Source organism: Ammospiza caudacuta, chromosome 1 (genome assembly GCF_027887145.1).
Source record: "Ammospiza caudacuta isolate bAmmCau1 chromosome 1, bAmmCau1.pri, whole genome shotgun sequence".
NCBI lineage: Eukaryota > Metazoa > Chordata > Aves > Passeriformes > Passerellidae > Ammospiza > Ammospiza caudacuta.
The window spans coordinates 105,754,365-105,771,693 of NC_080593.1; the positions used below are offsets into that span (position 1 = coordinate 105,754,365).

Sequence of the window (17,329 nt, forward strand, 5' to 3'; positions counted from 1 at the left end):
GCTTCCTAAATCCCCACTCTCTCATCTTTGTCACAAGGGCACTGCTGGTGAAAACTTCCATGCATACATGTAAACTACTTCCTAGAACCTTGCAGGTGGCACATGGAGAAATAACTCAGCAGCCATTACTGAAGAGCACCGAGACAGTTAAAAAGCAAACTTTCAATAAATGAAGCCACCGTGACAACCTAAAGCAGTGTAGAATATAATGTAGGTAGGAGAAAAAAGTGAGGCTAAGTTTGTTAGTAGATAAAACACAAAACTGGGAAAAGAATAGTTGAAAACTCAATTTTAATTAAGCCCGTAAGTGGAAAAAATGACCCTGGAATAAAAAAATAAAATATAGTCCAAGTATGCCAACTGAGTATACTTTGTCAAGTTATTTACAAACCTGAAGCCAGAATATCTTCCAGAGTTGCCATATGGGAACACAAGCAAGATTAAGTAACACAACACAAGATTAAGGAACCAAGCCTTCATGCTATCACACATGAAATGAGACAAACTCACCTTACAGGATAAGCTGTCAGAGCCTTTACAATCCCTTGTGCTGAATTCCTACTCCCTGGGGTCCTAAGTCATGTGATATAGCTGAGGGCAAGCTTTCTGGATAAGAGGTCATTGTTTTAATTGATAAATACACAGGCAAAATAAATTCTCCTGCTTTCTAACTTGCAGTAGCCAAGAGAATGAGGCACACAGAAAAGCAAGCTCATGCTAAGAACTAACAGAACAATCCTCCTCTTCTCTTTGTGTTTGAGACAACGTCAGCACACCCAGTTCTGAGTGAGTGACTGTGCTTGGTTAAAAGCCATCTTGCTAATACACCTGAGGAGTATGTATGATATTTTAAAAAGTGAGAGCAACCTCAGCACCTATAGGTTTTACCAAGTTAATTCTCAGAATGACTTGGTCACATTCTCACAAGCAAATGAATTAGCTGTAGAAAAATAAAGCTTTGTGTAGTTTTCTGGCCATGTATTGCTGTTAATTAGTGCCAGCACAGACTCTTTTGCTCAAGCTTCCTTCAGCAGAAAGGAAAAAATATGCCTAATTCCCCCTTACTTAGCAAAGAATGCACACACAGACATGAAAGTACTGCTAGAAAACCCATCAATATTAAAAGGAAGCAAAAGCTGGGCATGGTATCTGCTCAAGAATCAAATGTTCTCTACTGGCCATGAGGCAACTGTAACAGTCTTCCCTAACCATTTATTTGGTTAACTACTTACACAGTAGTCAGATCCCGCTTCAAAAACCTGAGATGAAAGACTTCTGCAGATGCATTTTTAAAGATGCCAGCAGATGCTGCTAGGAGCATTTCAGAACTCTGTGACACTGAACAAAACACCATGAAAATGAGTTTTCCAGCTTGACTTGCAACTGCAAGAAAAATACAATGAATGCACTTGCATTTGTAAATGTGTAATAGAAATTTCATTTTTCACAAAAGATTTTGAGGTATTTTATCTATATAGCAATCTTTATTTCAAAATGGCATTTATTACAAAAATGTAAAAATCCAGCAAAACCAGAAATGTTGAGATTATTTTCCAGGGAATGTTTTTCCTGTAGCCTTTCCCTCAAAATATTTTCCCTGCTTCCAGTCTGATTACAGGTGCAAATGTGCCTAAATGGCCTGGAATAGATAAATATATTGAAAAAGAAAAAAGCTTTGGAGCTAAATGCATGCAACAAGTTCTATCAGGAAGAAACCATTAAAAATAAACATAAATGTAGAGATAATGTGCAGATATCCAGGGACTTGCTCAGTCGTCCTTGTCCTTGGCTCCATGTTTGAGGATGCGCGTGAACTCGATGTAGTTGAAGTTGCCCTTTTTGTCAATGGGGGCCTCTCTGTACAGCTCATCCACCTCCTCATCCGTGAACCTGTCTCCCATGGTGGTCAGCAGCTCCCGCAGGTAGTCCTCCTGGATGAACCCTGGAGCACAGTGTAGGAGGACAGAAGAGGAGTTTTTACATTTATCTACTAATACATGCGTGATAATTTCTTTCTTTGAGTTCTTTCCCTCAATTAAAGATACCTACAGTCTTCGTCTGCCATATTGAAACAATACCATTAAACCCTATCACTAAAATTGCCAAATAACTACAAGGATTCAATCAAATCAGGCATCTTAGTTTGAAAGGTCTCTCTACTTCAAATAAAGACCATTCTATGCTTTACCTGTGGTGTTCTATAGAATACAAAAATTTATCAGCATTCATATTGGACATTCTTCCCAACAGCAGGGCTACACTCCCAATAGTACCAAGAACCTTCTAACTCGGTATTTTAAAAATCACAAAGGGGATCAGTTTACCTTGAGACTTCTTATTGAAATACCACAAAAAAAGAAAATCAAGGAACTTGACTATTAACATTCAATAAGTGCATGAAACATGGGAAAGTTTACAACATTTCAAATTGATCTTAAATCACTGGTAAAACTAAGATTTACCAGATTGGTATATCTTGTAAAGAATAAATTCTCGACGTGGTTTATTAAACAAGTAGGCTTGTCTAACTTGTGATTGCTTTTATCGTCACTCCTGTGAGTGACACAAGAATTTTCTTGCATTCATTTTCTTCTCCTTTTAGTGCACCTTAACAAGAGGGAAGGTGGATACAAGCTGCTGACAGAAAAGTTCTCCATAAAAGAACAACAGCTTTGAAAACAGTGTTTCCCCTTATAAAAGCGGCCCCAAAGGTGAATTTTAAGTTAGGAATAAATTAAGACCCTGGTTCCCGATCAACATCTTTTATACTTTCTTCTGTCTTGACCAGAATGAACTGCCAGAAATTTGAAATTTCTACAGAGACTGAAAAGGCAAAATTTAGCACATGAGGATACAGTCATGATTTTCAGTTTGCAGAAATTAAAATTTTCAGAGTTAAAAAACTGATCACCACTTCTATGAACACAAGTATTTGTTGTTACAGAAGTAAGCAGAAGTAATACACGTACACTGTTGTTTCACCCACATACCTGTTGCTTCTTCATCAAAGCAAGCAAAAGCATTCCTGATTACATCCTCCGGGTCGGTGCCATTTAACTTTTCACCAAACATGGTGAGGAACATGGTGAAGTTGATGGGGCCCGGAGCCTCATTCATCATGGCATCCAGGTATTCATCCGTTGGATTCTTTCCTACAAATAAAGGGATTCATACTCGGTTTAGCTTTCAAACTGAACAAGTGATGTCAGTAGTGTTAATACAAACCGAGACACCACACCTCTCATATCCCAAACTCAGTATTTTGATCTTTGCAGCACAAATTTGCCTGGCAAGCATGAACAGAGGAAAGGGCCATTACCAAGGGAGGCAAGCATGTCGTGCAGGTCCTCTTTGTCAATGAAGCCATCCCTGTTCTGGTCGATCATGTTGAAGGCCTCCTTGAATTCCTGGATCTGCGACTGATCGAACATGGCAAACACGTTGGAAGTGGCGCGCTGAGGGCGCTTCTTGGTGGTCTTCGTCTTTGCTCTTTTGCTAGACATGGTGGCTGTTGGTTCTAAGGAGACAGAAATATATCCAAGATTTAGCCTTATTAAATCACACTGCAAGTCCCTGGGGTAGAGGAACATCAGGCTTCATATGCTGCTATGGGCATATACCCTGAAGTACACATTTATTTCAATATCTCCTGCTCCAATTTCCTTCATACTTCACTTGCTGTGAAAGCATAAAGCCTTTGAGGATTGAGGGACCAGCACAGTAGGCCAATAGGAGGCTATATAAAAAAAGCCCAAATAAAATCAAAGCTCTTGAAACTCACACAGTGCTTGTGTTGCTGATTCAATACTCCACCTGCATCTTCCACAAATTAATACAACTACATATGCAGGAATTTGGGAGGCACTGTTGACATAGAAGGATATGTGCTGCTAAACTAGCACAGTGGTTAAATAGATCAGACAGTATGCTAAACTAACATTTTGGAGGAAAAAAAAATGTATTTTAGGCTCTAAATAGCATTTTGTTAGACTAGCTACCATTGAGAGAGAGAGAGAGCACCAACTTAGTTCAAAAGTTCTACAGTGCTATTCCCTTACACAGTGGAACTACTACACAACACATGCAAATGACAACACACTCTTTTTAGAATGCATTAAAAGGTATGATAGCTACAAAAATGTGAAGACTGTTACTTTTAAGCTACCAACTCGTAGAAACTTATATGTTTTTATAAATTTTCACATATCACAGATATACTAATGTTATTGTTACCCTTGAAGCTGTCATATGAAGAAATAAACATGGTAGATTATTATATATTATAACACTAGTACATTCAGGCTACAAGTGAGACTTTTAAATTAACTGCATCTCTTTATCTGGAAAGATACATGTAGTGTTCCAACTAAATGTATGACAGCACAAACTGGAAAAGCTGAGTCATTCACCGAAAGGCAAACATAAAGTCCTCAAGGCTGCTTTTGGATCAGAAGTTAGACCCTTTTTAATGTTGTTTCCAAAAGTCTCATAACCTCTGCTTGCATTAGCTAAAACTAAAGTGTAATCTGTACTGCTAAAATCCCTCATAATGCTCAAAGTGTTATGCAAACCATCCTTGACTCTGAATTTTACAGAAAGCACCTGTAGCAAGTGTCTCCTGAAAGAAGAAAATTTAAGCTTCACTTGTAATTGCAAAAATATCAATATTCTGAAATCTACACTAAGTATTAATTTTATAACTTAGAAACAAATCATCTGGTCAGAACAGCAATGCTAATTGGAGACATAGCACAGTTCTAACTGTTTCTCAAATAGTTTTCTCAAAGATAGAATATTTCTGTTAGAGTCCTGAAAAGCAAGACTGAAGTCACTAACTGGGATTCATCCTTAAACAAAAAGGGAGTAAAATTAAGCAAAGTAACTCCCTTATACAATCAATCCAATATGCAGACACAAAGCAATTATTTTTGGGATTCTTTTTAAACTAAAAGGAAAGACATTTTACCTTGCTTTGTATTAGATACCTGACAGGGTGTACCAAGCATCTGGATCATAAAAGGAAATTCCATGGTTATGTCCTTCTCAGACTGTCCACACAGACAGCTACTGATGTCCCCTGCTAATTCCACACTTTTAAATCCTACGTGCATCCACAACGTTCTTCTGACGTACAAAACAAACCATTATGTCCCGAACTAAAAATAGCCCCTGAAATGCAACTGCGCATCGCTCAGCAACGCAGACGTTCTCTCTCTCCACTGCCCTCACTAAGCACCAGCTACCCGAGATGTCTGGCCTCCACAACACTGCAACAAATAAACCTCAACTCTTGACTTCCAGATACTTATGCTGACAGCTGACAACAAACGTAGTTTGCTTTCAAGCTGCAGCCAAGCGTTGTGCATAACTTTGGTGGTTTTCTTACCGCTGTAAAAAAAAAACCCCAGGCAAGCTGGCATTTAACTCTGGGTTATTGATTAGAAGTTCCACTACTCAAAATGGAGCCAAACAGCATCTTTTAATTCCTCTTCTCTGAAATAACACAGTTTTCAGGATATGGCTCATTCAAAGTAAACAAAAAAGTTTACTCTGCACATGCTGATGCCAACCAAATTAATTTTTGCCTTTTTACTTTTATATATCTCCATATTCTTTACATCTATATTTGCAGATCTGTAGCCTATTATTGTATTGATAGCTAGCATTTACCTACTCTATTAGAAAGACAAAATACATGCCCCAGCAGCTCTAAGGCCTTGAGGTTACATTCTTTTGGATCCCAGGTCAAAACAGCTTCCTAACATTTCATAAAGTTTAGTTCATGTCTAAAGGGGGGTTAGGGGTGTTCAGAAAAGGGGAGAACCAGGGGCAAATTATCTCATCACCTCTGTCTCCAACTGGGGATTCTTGTCAGTGATGCTAATTTGCTGAACCTATAAAATTGTATCCACTTCTTACAGTATGCATCTTCAGCGCTTTTTCATCCTGCATGTTGCGCACCATAAGGATCCTTATAATGGTAATCCCTTTTTATCACCTAATTGTGTCTGGCTTGTAATTTTAGGATCAGTAAAAAGGCATAAGTGCTGCAAAGGCAGTGCTCCCAGCAAGCCACTACATGTAATTCTCTCACTACAATTCAATCCTAAGCAAGAGGAGGCAAAAAAGCAGGCTGTCAGCACATTGTTTTTAATTTTGTTGAGAAGATTGACCTGTCAGAGTATATTTTACTAGAAAAACCGAAGAAAGTGCCAATGCTTGCATTACTATTGTCTAAGTTTCTCAGAACCAGACTTGGGAACTCCTCCAGTCCAAAAGAGCTGTCAGCCCAGCTATCAGATCTCACAGGACTGCAGTGCCCTTCAGCACAGGTTTGCTGCAGCTATGCCTGCAACACTGGACTCAGCTCCAGGAATGTCTGTTAGAAAAGAGGGTGGTACTTTTTGGAACATGTTCAGAAAACCAAAGGCATCAATCCAGTTAGCCAAAGAGAACGATTTATGATTTAAAAGTTCCAGAAGCGTTTGCACTTTGTGTTACCCAACAAAAAGACCCACGCCTAAGCCAACGCAACGTAATTAAAATAGGGTCAGTATAAGCTGGAAATAGAATTTCAGTAGATAAAAAGTGGGAATACTTTGCATTAGATAGTGCAACTCATGACATGCAGGTTTAGTCCCTGTTTAAAACTGTGCTGCACTGAATGGTCTGGGCCCTGTTTTGGAAGCTGTCCAAGAAACTTCAAATGTAAGACATTACCTGTGAGACACATCATAAGGTATTTTTTAAAATGCAACCTTTCTTTAGGAAGATTTTCACATATTAAAAAAAAAAAAATAGGTAGTAGCAGCACTGTGCTGCTTTGTGCTGCCTATATTGCCATTTGTTCAGCCACAGTGGATATCAAACCACAGAAGCACAGAGAATCATCTTGTGGTCCCTTCCTCTGGGAAAGTGATAAACCCTTGAGGAAAAAAGAACCCAAGCAACTAAAAATTTTGAGCCACTCAGTACAAGCTGTGAAAATTTACAGCCACTAACAATGGTGCAAGCTGGACCTGCTCAGAGGCAGTGACCAAAAGCTATGCTTTAGAAAACACTCTCATGTTTCAAAATTTTGACTATTGTAATAACTGCAAAATCTATTACTGAAAAAAAAACAAACTACAACACAATAAAGCCCCAAACCCATAGCCAAGAGAGTCTCTACATGAACTAAGACAGAACATCAAACTCAAAAGTCAGCCTCAAAGCTAAATCCCAAATTCTGTCCACATACTCAATTGCAGCATCACATACAGTCACACATCCATCACAATCTGGGTGGCAACAGGAAGAGATAAGAGCAAAGTGCTCTCCAGCAGATCTGTGTCACGGCTCAATAAAGAGCAGATTATACTTTACGAAAGCAAACTAGCAAAAACCAAACCCTGCACTGTCCCACCCAGTCTTAAAAGCCACTTTAACACACTTCTCACTAATAAGCTTCCCAAAACCCTTGTACAGGAGTCACACTTGCCTCAAAATCCAGCGCCAGCGAGTCAACACAGCCTGTCTGCAAAAGAGAAAACAAGGCTCAGAGGCGACCTTACCACTCTCTACATAAACACCTGAAAGTAGGGTGTAGCCAAATGGGGATCGGCCTATTCTCCCATTCACTAAGCGACAGGATGAGAGGACAGTCTGAACCTGTGCCAGGTTTAGGCTGGACATTAAGAAGAACTCCTTCACAGAAAGGGTGATTAGACATTGGAATGGGGTGCCCAGGGAGGTGGTGGAATCACCATCCCTGGAGGTGTTCAATGAAGACCGGACGTGGCACTCAGCGCCATGCTCCAGTTCCATTGTGGTCGGTCACAGCTGGACTCGATGATTTCAGAGATCTTTTCTAACCTAATTGATTCTGAGAGCCGAGGAACCATCGCACGCAATCCCCTGGGCGACTCTGGTTATTCCAAAACACGAACAGGAAGGGACAGACCCAGGCCCACAATCTCACACTCCCAACCGCAGCAGCTCCCAGCCCTGCCCCACCCATGCTCCGACAAAGCCGAGGAAACACCCGCAGAGGGCTCGATGTGGCCGGGAGGCAGCCGAGCCCTTCCGACAGGGAGACAGACACCTTTTAACACCAGTTCCCTGAAACAATGCACAGAGAGCTCCGGGCCCCGCGACCCCCGGAGCCGGGGTCTCTCCCAGCTCCAGCCCGCAGGGCGGATCCCCGTCAAGAGCAGCATCACCGAGCCGAGGCCCGAGGAGAGCTGCGGGGGGCGACGCCGCAAGCGACCCCCGGCCGGCACCGCCCACCTCTCACCGGCAGCCGGCGCAGACCCGCGGGCAGCGGGCGGAGCCCCCCGACTCACCTGGCGGCGGGACACGGCACCGGCGGGGAGCGGCTGGAGCGACACTTCCGGAGAGCGGAGCGGCCGCCGCCCTGCCGGGCAGGAAGGAAGCTGTGGGCGAGACCATCCGCGCACGAGGGGGAGATACTGGCTTGGCTCATCTCTTCGGCAGCCGGGCGCCACGAGTCGTGTCGGGAAGAGGACCCGCGTGTTTCGTGTTTTTAGCCTGGATGCTCTGCCTTCCTTGAAGGAGACAGCCAGAGCCACGAGCTCAGCCCCTCTACCCTGTGTGTGCGTTCTCCCCCCTCCTCCGGGACGCATTGGTGCAGCGCGGTGTGGTCACCACATTCCACGGGCGAGGGGCGGAGGCAGTCGCGCGCCTGCCCTTGTAAGGCAACGGCGGGAGTTTCCTGGTCGCCCCGGTGGGCGGGGCCTTGCCCGCTCGCCCCGCCCCGCCCCGCCCCGCTCCGGCTCGGGACCGGCCGGGGAGTCTATGGGGGGTGTGTGTGAGGAGGAACCAGGAACACAGAGCCACGGAGCCACGGGATGGGCAGGCCAGGTGGGACTCAGGGTTCGCCATCTGGTGCAGCCTCTCCTCAAGCACGTGGCACAGGATTGTATCCATACGGTTCTTGAACATCCCCAGTGAGGGAGATGCCACTCCCTGTCTGGGCTGCCTGTTTCAGTGTGTGGTCACCCACGCACTAGAGAAGTTCCTCCTCAGGTGGCACTTCCTGGGCATCTGACTCCTTGGCACCACCGAGAAGAGCCTGGCTCCATCCTTTTGACCGTCCCTTCAAATTCTTATGAGATAAATAGAGCCAGGAGGCCTGCTCTTTTAAAAAGGCCTTTATTAAGAACAGCTCTGGGTGGGGAACCCGAGGGGTCGCGCACACCGCCGCTGCTCCCACAGGAGGACGCTGAGGAGAAGGGGGTGCAGCTTTGTCTCTCAGGAGACTGAGAGCTGATGCTGGCTCGTAGTTTAGGGATGTCATCCAAGCTGAGTATTATTAAAGTTATGGTGACAGGACAGAATCCAGCTCTGGTCAATGGTGGGTGATTTTGTGTGGTTCTGCTGGGTTAAAATCATAGTTTATGTGCTAGTTTGTTGTTTTTCAGAGGGTTCATATAGTACCAACAGCCTGTCATTTAAATTCAGTCAGGGTGCAAGTCCTTCTAGGAGCTGGGGAAGTGGTTCCTGATGGAAAGGGATACAAATACAGGGTAAAATAGTAACACTTAGCAGCAACTAAAGGCAAGTCCCAGAACTCTTAACATTCAATATTCAACAACAGACCAACATTTCAAATTAAGACCCTATCAACTTCATCAACTAGCAATTTACCACTCTGAAAAAGAGCTCTCATCTCCAGGGTTTCATTTCTCACACTTACATTTAAAAGGTCCCCTCTCAGTCATCTTGAGGCTGAACAGGCCCAACTCCCTCAGCCTTTCCTCTTAGGAGAGGTGCTCTAGTCCCTTGATTAACTTTGCAGCTCTGGACAGCCCAACACATGATATGGCACTGCCCTGCATGCTCAGCAGCTGCTGCTGCTGTGTCTAGAAGATTCACAGAAGATCACAGATTATCCTGACTTGGAAGGGACCTACAGGGGTCATAAAAGTCCAGCTCCTGGCCCTGCACAGGACACCCCACCCCAAGGACCACACCTTGTGCCTGGGAGCATTATCCAAACTTGATGCTCTTGAACGCTGTCAGGCTTGGTGCTGTGACCCTGGGGAGACTGTTCCAGTGCCCAACTATCCTCTGGAAGAAGAACTTTTTTTTTTTTTTTCACTTTTCCTAGTAAATAATACTGTTTCTAAGCCAAGGTGTAGAGTGAGTAATATGGGACGAACAGAAACATCACCCAAAAAATGGTGACCACAGGTCAAAGATACAAACAGCATTATATAACAAATAGATATCACAACCACTGCCTACGTGGCCTAATTTATAATATCTTGCATCTGGTTCTACTTAATTTTTACAGGCTTTGCAACCATATATGAAGTCATATAATCTGTGAAAGCAGTAAGAGATTACCCATATTTCTGACTCTTTTTTTGTGGGAAATGAAGTTAACTGAGTGTCCAGGAGGTGTGGCCTCACCATGGGCTCCCCTGGCAGAGAGCACAACTCTCAGGAAATACCTTTGTGCCCAGCACCTGGCAGAGTCAAAACAAGCCTCTTGCAGTTTTCCCTGTCCCTGCTGCTGCTGGCAGTATTTTTTTACCTATAGGGAATTGTGATGGTTGCTGTCACATCTCCCACCTTTCCCTGGGCACTGGCAGGATGCTGCAGGCTGGGATGAGCCTGTTGTGTCATAACAGGCAGCTCCTGACCCTGGAGATGTGAGTTCCTGCTGTAGAGTAGCTCCAGCATGGAAGCTGAGACAGGCTTTCCTCTCTTCATCCAGAAGTGGGTCATTCCTCATGCTGTGTACAAAGAACATCTTTGTTTCTGGTGTTTCTAGAGTCCATGGCTTCCACAGCTGGAATCAGTGGCAAAATTGATGTGTGATTTATCCAAGTTAGCCTTGATATGAGCAAAAATCAGAATATTTGTCTATTTAAAGGTATTTTTATTCAACAATTAAATAAATACAATGATTTTCTAACGTTTTCCTTCAAAAATTGGTACAATGGTAACTCAGTGTTCATTTCTTTGACCTGTACTAAAATAATATTTTAGCTTATGTGAAATTGGAAAAACAGAAATAACAAGCAAAGCCTAAAATGTCAGTAAGGAATATGTGGGACAACCTGTCAGAATAATCCTTCATACTTGGGATCTGTGTATGGAGAGTCCTGGATATGAGCAGCTGTTGGGTTTAATATTTAACATAATGAGTAATACTTAATATATTGACTAATCTCAGAGGACTTTGGCCTGCACTCTAAATCACCATAGTTGATTAACCGTTCACAATTTTTTTTCTGAATAATTTCTTAGAGGAAGAAGATGAACAAGCTTTTATTTTGAGAAGTAGGGAGAAACTGACTCAGGAGATTTAAGGAATGTTTAAGAAATACAGCAGTAATACTGGCTTATGAAGAGCAGTCTTGTTTCCAGGAAAAGATAATTAACCAGTTGCAAAAAAACCCCATTATTTATTTGTAGCATTCTTTTCATTCAACCTCTTTCTACTGCATAAAAGTGCCATGAGTTCACTTTAGAGATGGTGAAACTGAAGCGCAGGTGAGCTAGACTAGCATAAATGCTAAAGATGAGGTTTGGGAATGTAAAGGGATTGTCAGTAAGTTAGGTAGTTGTGGAGTCTACTTCCAACAGGATTTGGAAGTTTGCACTATGAGCTTCCAATCTTTGCACATCTAAGTTATTCTAGAACTGCCTTAAAGTGACTTACCTGCTGCTTCCTCAGAGGTCCCTAAAGAAAGAAGTATTGCAAGGCTGCTTTTAAACTCAGTCTTGACTATACTTAGATTTAGGGTAATCCTTCTGAGATTAGTGACTTCTGGGTTGGTGACTCCTTTGTTTGTGTGCATAGTCTCACTACTATTATTAATAAATAAAGTATTAATGGAGCTACCAGGCTCCTCTCTTGCCTGGCAGGCATTCTGCCCAGCTCTGTGGTGGCGTGTCTGAGGAAGGATCAGCCATCCTGGGCTCTCCTGGCCTCTGGCATCTCTGCATTTTGCATCTTCCATGTCTTTTCATGCTCTGTCATTCTAAGTCTCTCCACTGCTGTGTTCTATGCACTGCTTGGGACCTTCTCAGTCTCAGCACTTTACTCTCTGTATGTAGATTATTTCCCACATACATTGAATACAATTTCCCTCCGTGGAAGTGCTAATAAAGTAATTCAGGCTGGCAGGGGCAGCCTAAAATGAATTAGATCAATTTACCAAGAAGAGTCTGCAGCCACCAAAATCCTGGCCATGGGGATATAAAGAGCCATGATGTCACACCTCTTCATCAGTGTGTCTCCTCTGTGAGGATGCATTTTACTGGGAGAAGAATCCTTTAGTGAACTCCATACTTTAATTAAGTTCATGTGTCATACAAATTCCCAGAAAACTCACTGGGACCTAGGTTATTCAAAGAATAAAAGCAAACCATACTCAAATAAATTATTTACCTACTCTAAGCATAAATAATGTTTAGCAATTCATCTAATGCTTTTAAAATAATAAAAAAAATTTGTTTTTCCAAGAAGTGAAATTATTACCAAAGTAATTAAACTATGCATTTCCAGCTTTTTTCGGCATGTGGAAAGTGGGTACCACATCATGGTCTTGGGGGTGCCCTTTGTAAGGCATTCCTGGGGTGGGAATTTGTCCCCGTGCTTCACTAACCTAACCATGTGTCTGTAAAGAAGAGGTGCTGTGACTTGCACCCGCACCGGAGCCCGGCAGCCTCCTGCTCACAGGTTCTGGGGAGACTGAGGATGATTCACTGACCTCGATTTCGGGTTCCCACCTTGACCTGGACACGCTTGTGTCGCTGCACAGCGCTCGGAGCCGGGAGCCGGTCCCGGCTGTCACCAGCAAGGGGAGCTCCGCATTTGGGTAGACCCGAGAGACGGCCCGGCTCCGCTATGGCCACGGACAGGAGCGGGGGGACGCTGTGAAGTGACATCAAATCGGTGTGGGGCTAAGTGCTGCTGTGGGCTGCGGAAGGAAGGGGAAAGACCCCATAAGCGCCGCGAGCTTTGTGGGGACGCTTGGGGCACTTTTGACTTCCGCAAATCATAGAATAGAATTACTGAATTGTAGGATGATTTGGGTTGGAAGGCATCTTGAAAGTTAATCATCTAGTTCCAACCCTCTTGCCATGGGCAGGGACACCTCCTGCTAGATCAGGTTGCTCAAACCCCTGTACAGCCTGGCTTTGATCCCTGGCAGGGATGGGGCATCCACAAATTCTCTGGGCAACCTGTTCCAGTGCCTCACCACCCCCACAGGAAAGAATTTATCCTAATATCTAGTATCTTCTTATTATCTGCCCTCTTTCAGTTTGAAGCCATCTCCCCTTGTCCTATCACCACATGCCCACGACAAAAGTTCCTCTCCAGCTCTCTCTTCCCCCTCTAGGAGCTGGAAGGCCGCTATAAGTTGTCCCCAGAGCTTTCTCCAAGCTGAACAGTTCCAACTCTCTTAGCCTGTCTTCAAAGGAGAGGTGCCCTAACCCTCAGATCATTTTCTGGGGACCTCTGGATCTGCCCCAGTGTCTGCCCCTTTGTCTTTCCTGTGCTGAGGGCCACAGAGCATTGCCTGTAGCAAGCATCTGCCTGCCTCTGCCAAGGGAAATTTCTTGGTATTTTACAAAGTGAAGGCCTGCCTTGTTATAGCTGCCCCTCTTTGCTCTGCTTCACTGCTGTTAATTGTTTTTTCCCAGTCACTGGAAACTTTAGAGAAGTGTCCCCAAGCTCTGGTTGCTTCAGAAGCTTTCCTGTGAGCTGGGTGTATCACAGCTGTTAAAACTTTATGAAACCTGACATTGCAGTTTTACATGTACCAGAGAGACTACTCAGGGTTTCATCACATGTAAAGCTGCAATGTCAGGTTTCATAAAGTTTTAACAGCTGTGATACACCCAGCTCACAGGAAAGCTTCTGAAGCAACCAGAGCTTGGGGACACTTCTCTAAAGTTTCCAGTGACTGGGAAAAAACAATTAACAGCAGTGAAGCAGAGCATCCATTTTATGGAAAACTCAGATATTATTTTTCTAAGACAGAAAGCATTCTGTTCCAATCACAGTTAGAAATGCAGTAATAGATACAGCATCACAGTGATCAACAGCACCTATAGCAAATATGTTTTCCATTTGTATAACAAAATTTTCTCTCCTTGTTTGCAGCAGAGAAACATTCTGTGTGAGTGTGAAGAGCCAGAGCTGACCTACCACTTGAGCAAGGCTTGAAAATCTTCCTCTGGATCTAGGCTGAATTTAGAAGGAATTTTTGAATAAATATGAATTAAATAAAATATACAAGTGCTTGGAAAGTATATGAAAACAAATATTCTAAAGTAGGTCAAGAGCTGGAAGAGAAGAGCATATTTAAATGCAGTTTCCTTCAAATCTGAAAGGCAGTAGAGAACTCATAGTTTATGAGCCCTTTTTGGTGAGAATTGATGAAATGAGCTCAGGACAGCAGTGAAAAAAAAAATGGCAATGGAAAAATGAGTTAATTAATGCAAGAAATTAAACTGAGCTTCACAAAGCTCTGATACACCTTCCTTCTCTAGCCATGCTTCCTGGTTCAAGTATGCCTGGATATCCCACAGGAACATGTTAATTTTGATTTCAATGTTTAGAACATGTTTGCTCCTTTGTTTATCAGAGGAAAAGTAATGAGAACTGCAAAATATCAATGAAAGGCATAAATGCTTTTAAAATCAAATATTTGGAATTGTTCCTATCTTCATGTCTCTCCCATTAAATGAGAATTATCTAACTGGTCTCAGTCACCCAGTACTCCGTTGACTCCCTTTTGTCAGCTAGGGAAGGATATATGATTGTATTCTGTTGATGAGCCAGGAAGGCATCTCAAAAACCCTTGTTTACAGAGAAAGACTTTATGCTTTTTAAAATGAAATCTCACTTCTAAAAGAAAAGTGTTAAGACTCTGGCCATTTTGCACATTAAAGCAGCCTTGAGATCAGAAAGCAGACAGTAATATGAAATGGCATATGTAACTTCACTCAACTTCTTCTGGGAATAAGGGAGAGGAAAATAATTTTCCAAATGCTCCACCTAAAACTATAATTTGACCAGCAGCCTTGTCATAACATTAGTGAAAATTAGCTGATTGCAAAAGATAGGGGAAATTGGAAAAAAAAAAAAAAAGTTGTTTTTAGTTCCTTTAGATACTCCCATTTTAAAGGTGGGCTCCTTGTGTCTCATATTGCAGAATAGCTGCTGACAGACCATGCTCCCCTGTGGCTGCAGCCCAGAAAGGCTTCCTTGGGGTGTCTGACAGATGTAATAAAATCCTTTTTCCCCCATTTTCCTCCCCTCACAACAATTTCAAGGAAGGAAAAGGACAAGCTCCCACTTTTCTGACTGGAAGTTCTGAAGCCCTCATCCAGCCAGCCCTCCTCCCACCAGATCATGCTTGTCCAGCCCTCCCTGCTTTCTCTGGAGCTGCTGTAGGGGGGAACAGGGGACCCTGGCTTCCTTGCTGCAGGTTTGGTTTCCCATGCTCCTGCACCCTCCTGGAAGGTTACCCCCTTGCTAGGACAGAAAGCCCATGAACAGGGCCACTGCTCACTTGAGCTTTTCCAGCAACCAGGCTTCTTCCTCTCTTTGTGAGCAACCCAAAAGCAAAAGAAAGCCCTAGCTGCTCCACCAGGAATTCCTGGAGCTGATCAGCAGCTGTTTTTAAGCCTCCAGCAGTCATTATGCAGCTGCACTTGGTCCTGAGTCCCTGCTGGCATGAGCAGAAGGAAGGGACATATTCCCTCTATTTACCCTGCCAGCCACTGTAACAGCCTCTAATGAAACAGTAAGAATTTACAGATGAGTAAGCAGGAAATCAGCCCTTCTTCAGGAAACCAGTAATACATTTTTTCAGGATTGTACTCAAACACGCTCCCAGACCGTGGCCGAGGATTCAGCTGTCTGCCCACCATGGATGTTGGAGCAGCACACACCCTTCCCCTCCAAAACCTGAAACACAGGACTTTTTCATTCATAGGACATGTCAAGTACTGTGGTATATACTTAATAATCTAACATTATACAAGCAAAATGAGAAAAATCAGATATCAGCTGAAAAAATTTCCATAGTGTATTTTCTTTTAATTACCCTTTAGACTTGCAGAAGTAATGATAAATACATGTATTAAAAGTTTCAAGGTGTTTCTGGCTGGTTTGATGAAAATTGTCTCTCCATCATATGTAAAAATATACAATAAAATACTAGTTAAAATAGTTAAAATTATGTGTTTCTGGCCCCAATTTTTTGCCATTTCCTCCCACTGTGGAAATCACAAGGATTTTTCACAAAATTCCACTGGAATCTGGAGCTTTGAAGAAGTTCTGCCCCTGCAAGCTAAGTATACTAAAACTTTAATTCATAAAATGACAGAATGTGAAAATATGCTTCAACAGTTCAGGTTGATCTCTCCCAGGTAGCTGACTTCAATTTTCTTTGGGCTTTGGCCAGAGGAAAAATGGTGTTTAAATAAATGGTTTTTTCGCAACGGAAGTGTGGCTAGACTTCAAAAAACTGCCAGGAGGAGATAAATGGACATCAGACAGGCTCCATTTGGACCATCTCATAGAAAATAAGGCCCATCTAGTAAACAAATGCTTCCCCTCTGCTTTTGCATGTGGCTAGAAATAGTAAACAAAGATATGCCTTATATATTTTGCTGTGCACATTTAGTCCTTGGGTTGGTATCAGCTTTTAAAAACAGTGAATCACATGAACTCCAGGCTCCACATGCTTTTAACTTTGTCTGGTAACTCTGAATGTTGTGGGTCCATATCTCTGTTCTAAGTATTCCTACAAAGATTATGCTCTTATCTATAGGAATGTTTCTAATTAATCCAAAGTGTGGGTGTCTGCAGAGAAGATAATTCTAGAGGCTATCTCCCTGGCACTGTTTTTGTCTTGCTGAAGATTAGGAATCGCATCTGTTGGAGTTAGCAGTGTCATGGGCCATGCAGAGCAGCACCTCTTGCGATAAAGAGATTGTACTGCCATTATGCTGGCGGGCATTTTAGGATCCTGTGCTGTGTGTGCCTACCCCTAAGGAGTGCAGACCTCTGTGTGTAGTTTTCTGAATAAATCATTTAGCCCAGTTTAACACACAGAGGATGGGTGTTGCAGGAACCATGACTACAAGCAGTTCAGAAGCAGAGAATACCTGGACAAAAGAGACTTTTCTGCTCCACTGTCAGCTTCTTACCAGCAACAGTGAGATCAGCTAGTAAGAGCACATGTTGACAATGATTTTATAATACATTTTCCAGAACAATTTAAAGATCCATGGAAAGATAAAACTTGAGATGCTGATATCACTGTGTCTTCTTGAACAGGAGCAGCTAATG

The 17,329-nt window shown here is 42.9% G+C and overlaps 1 protein-coding gene across 1 annotated transcript; it reads right to left on the bottom strand.

The window, feature by feature from the left end:
* Positions 1 to 274: 274 nt before the first annotated feature.
* LOC131555782 (myosin regulatory light chain 2, smooth muscle minor isoform-like) lies at positions 275 to 5,188 on the bottom strand. The gene is given in 6 exon segments (XM_058802021.1): positions 275 to 1,942; positions 2,991 to 3,152; positions 3,320 to 3,517; positions 4,967 to 5,099; positions 5,101 to 5,169; positions 5,171 to 5,188. Coding segments are annotated over 6 exon segments (753 nt in total). The 3' UTR covers positions 275 to 1,769.
* Positions 5,189 to 17,329: the final 12,141 nt, after the last annotated feature.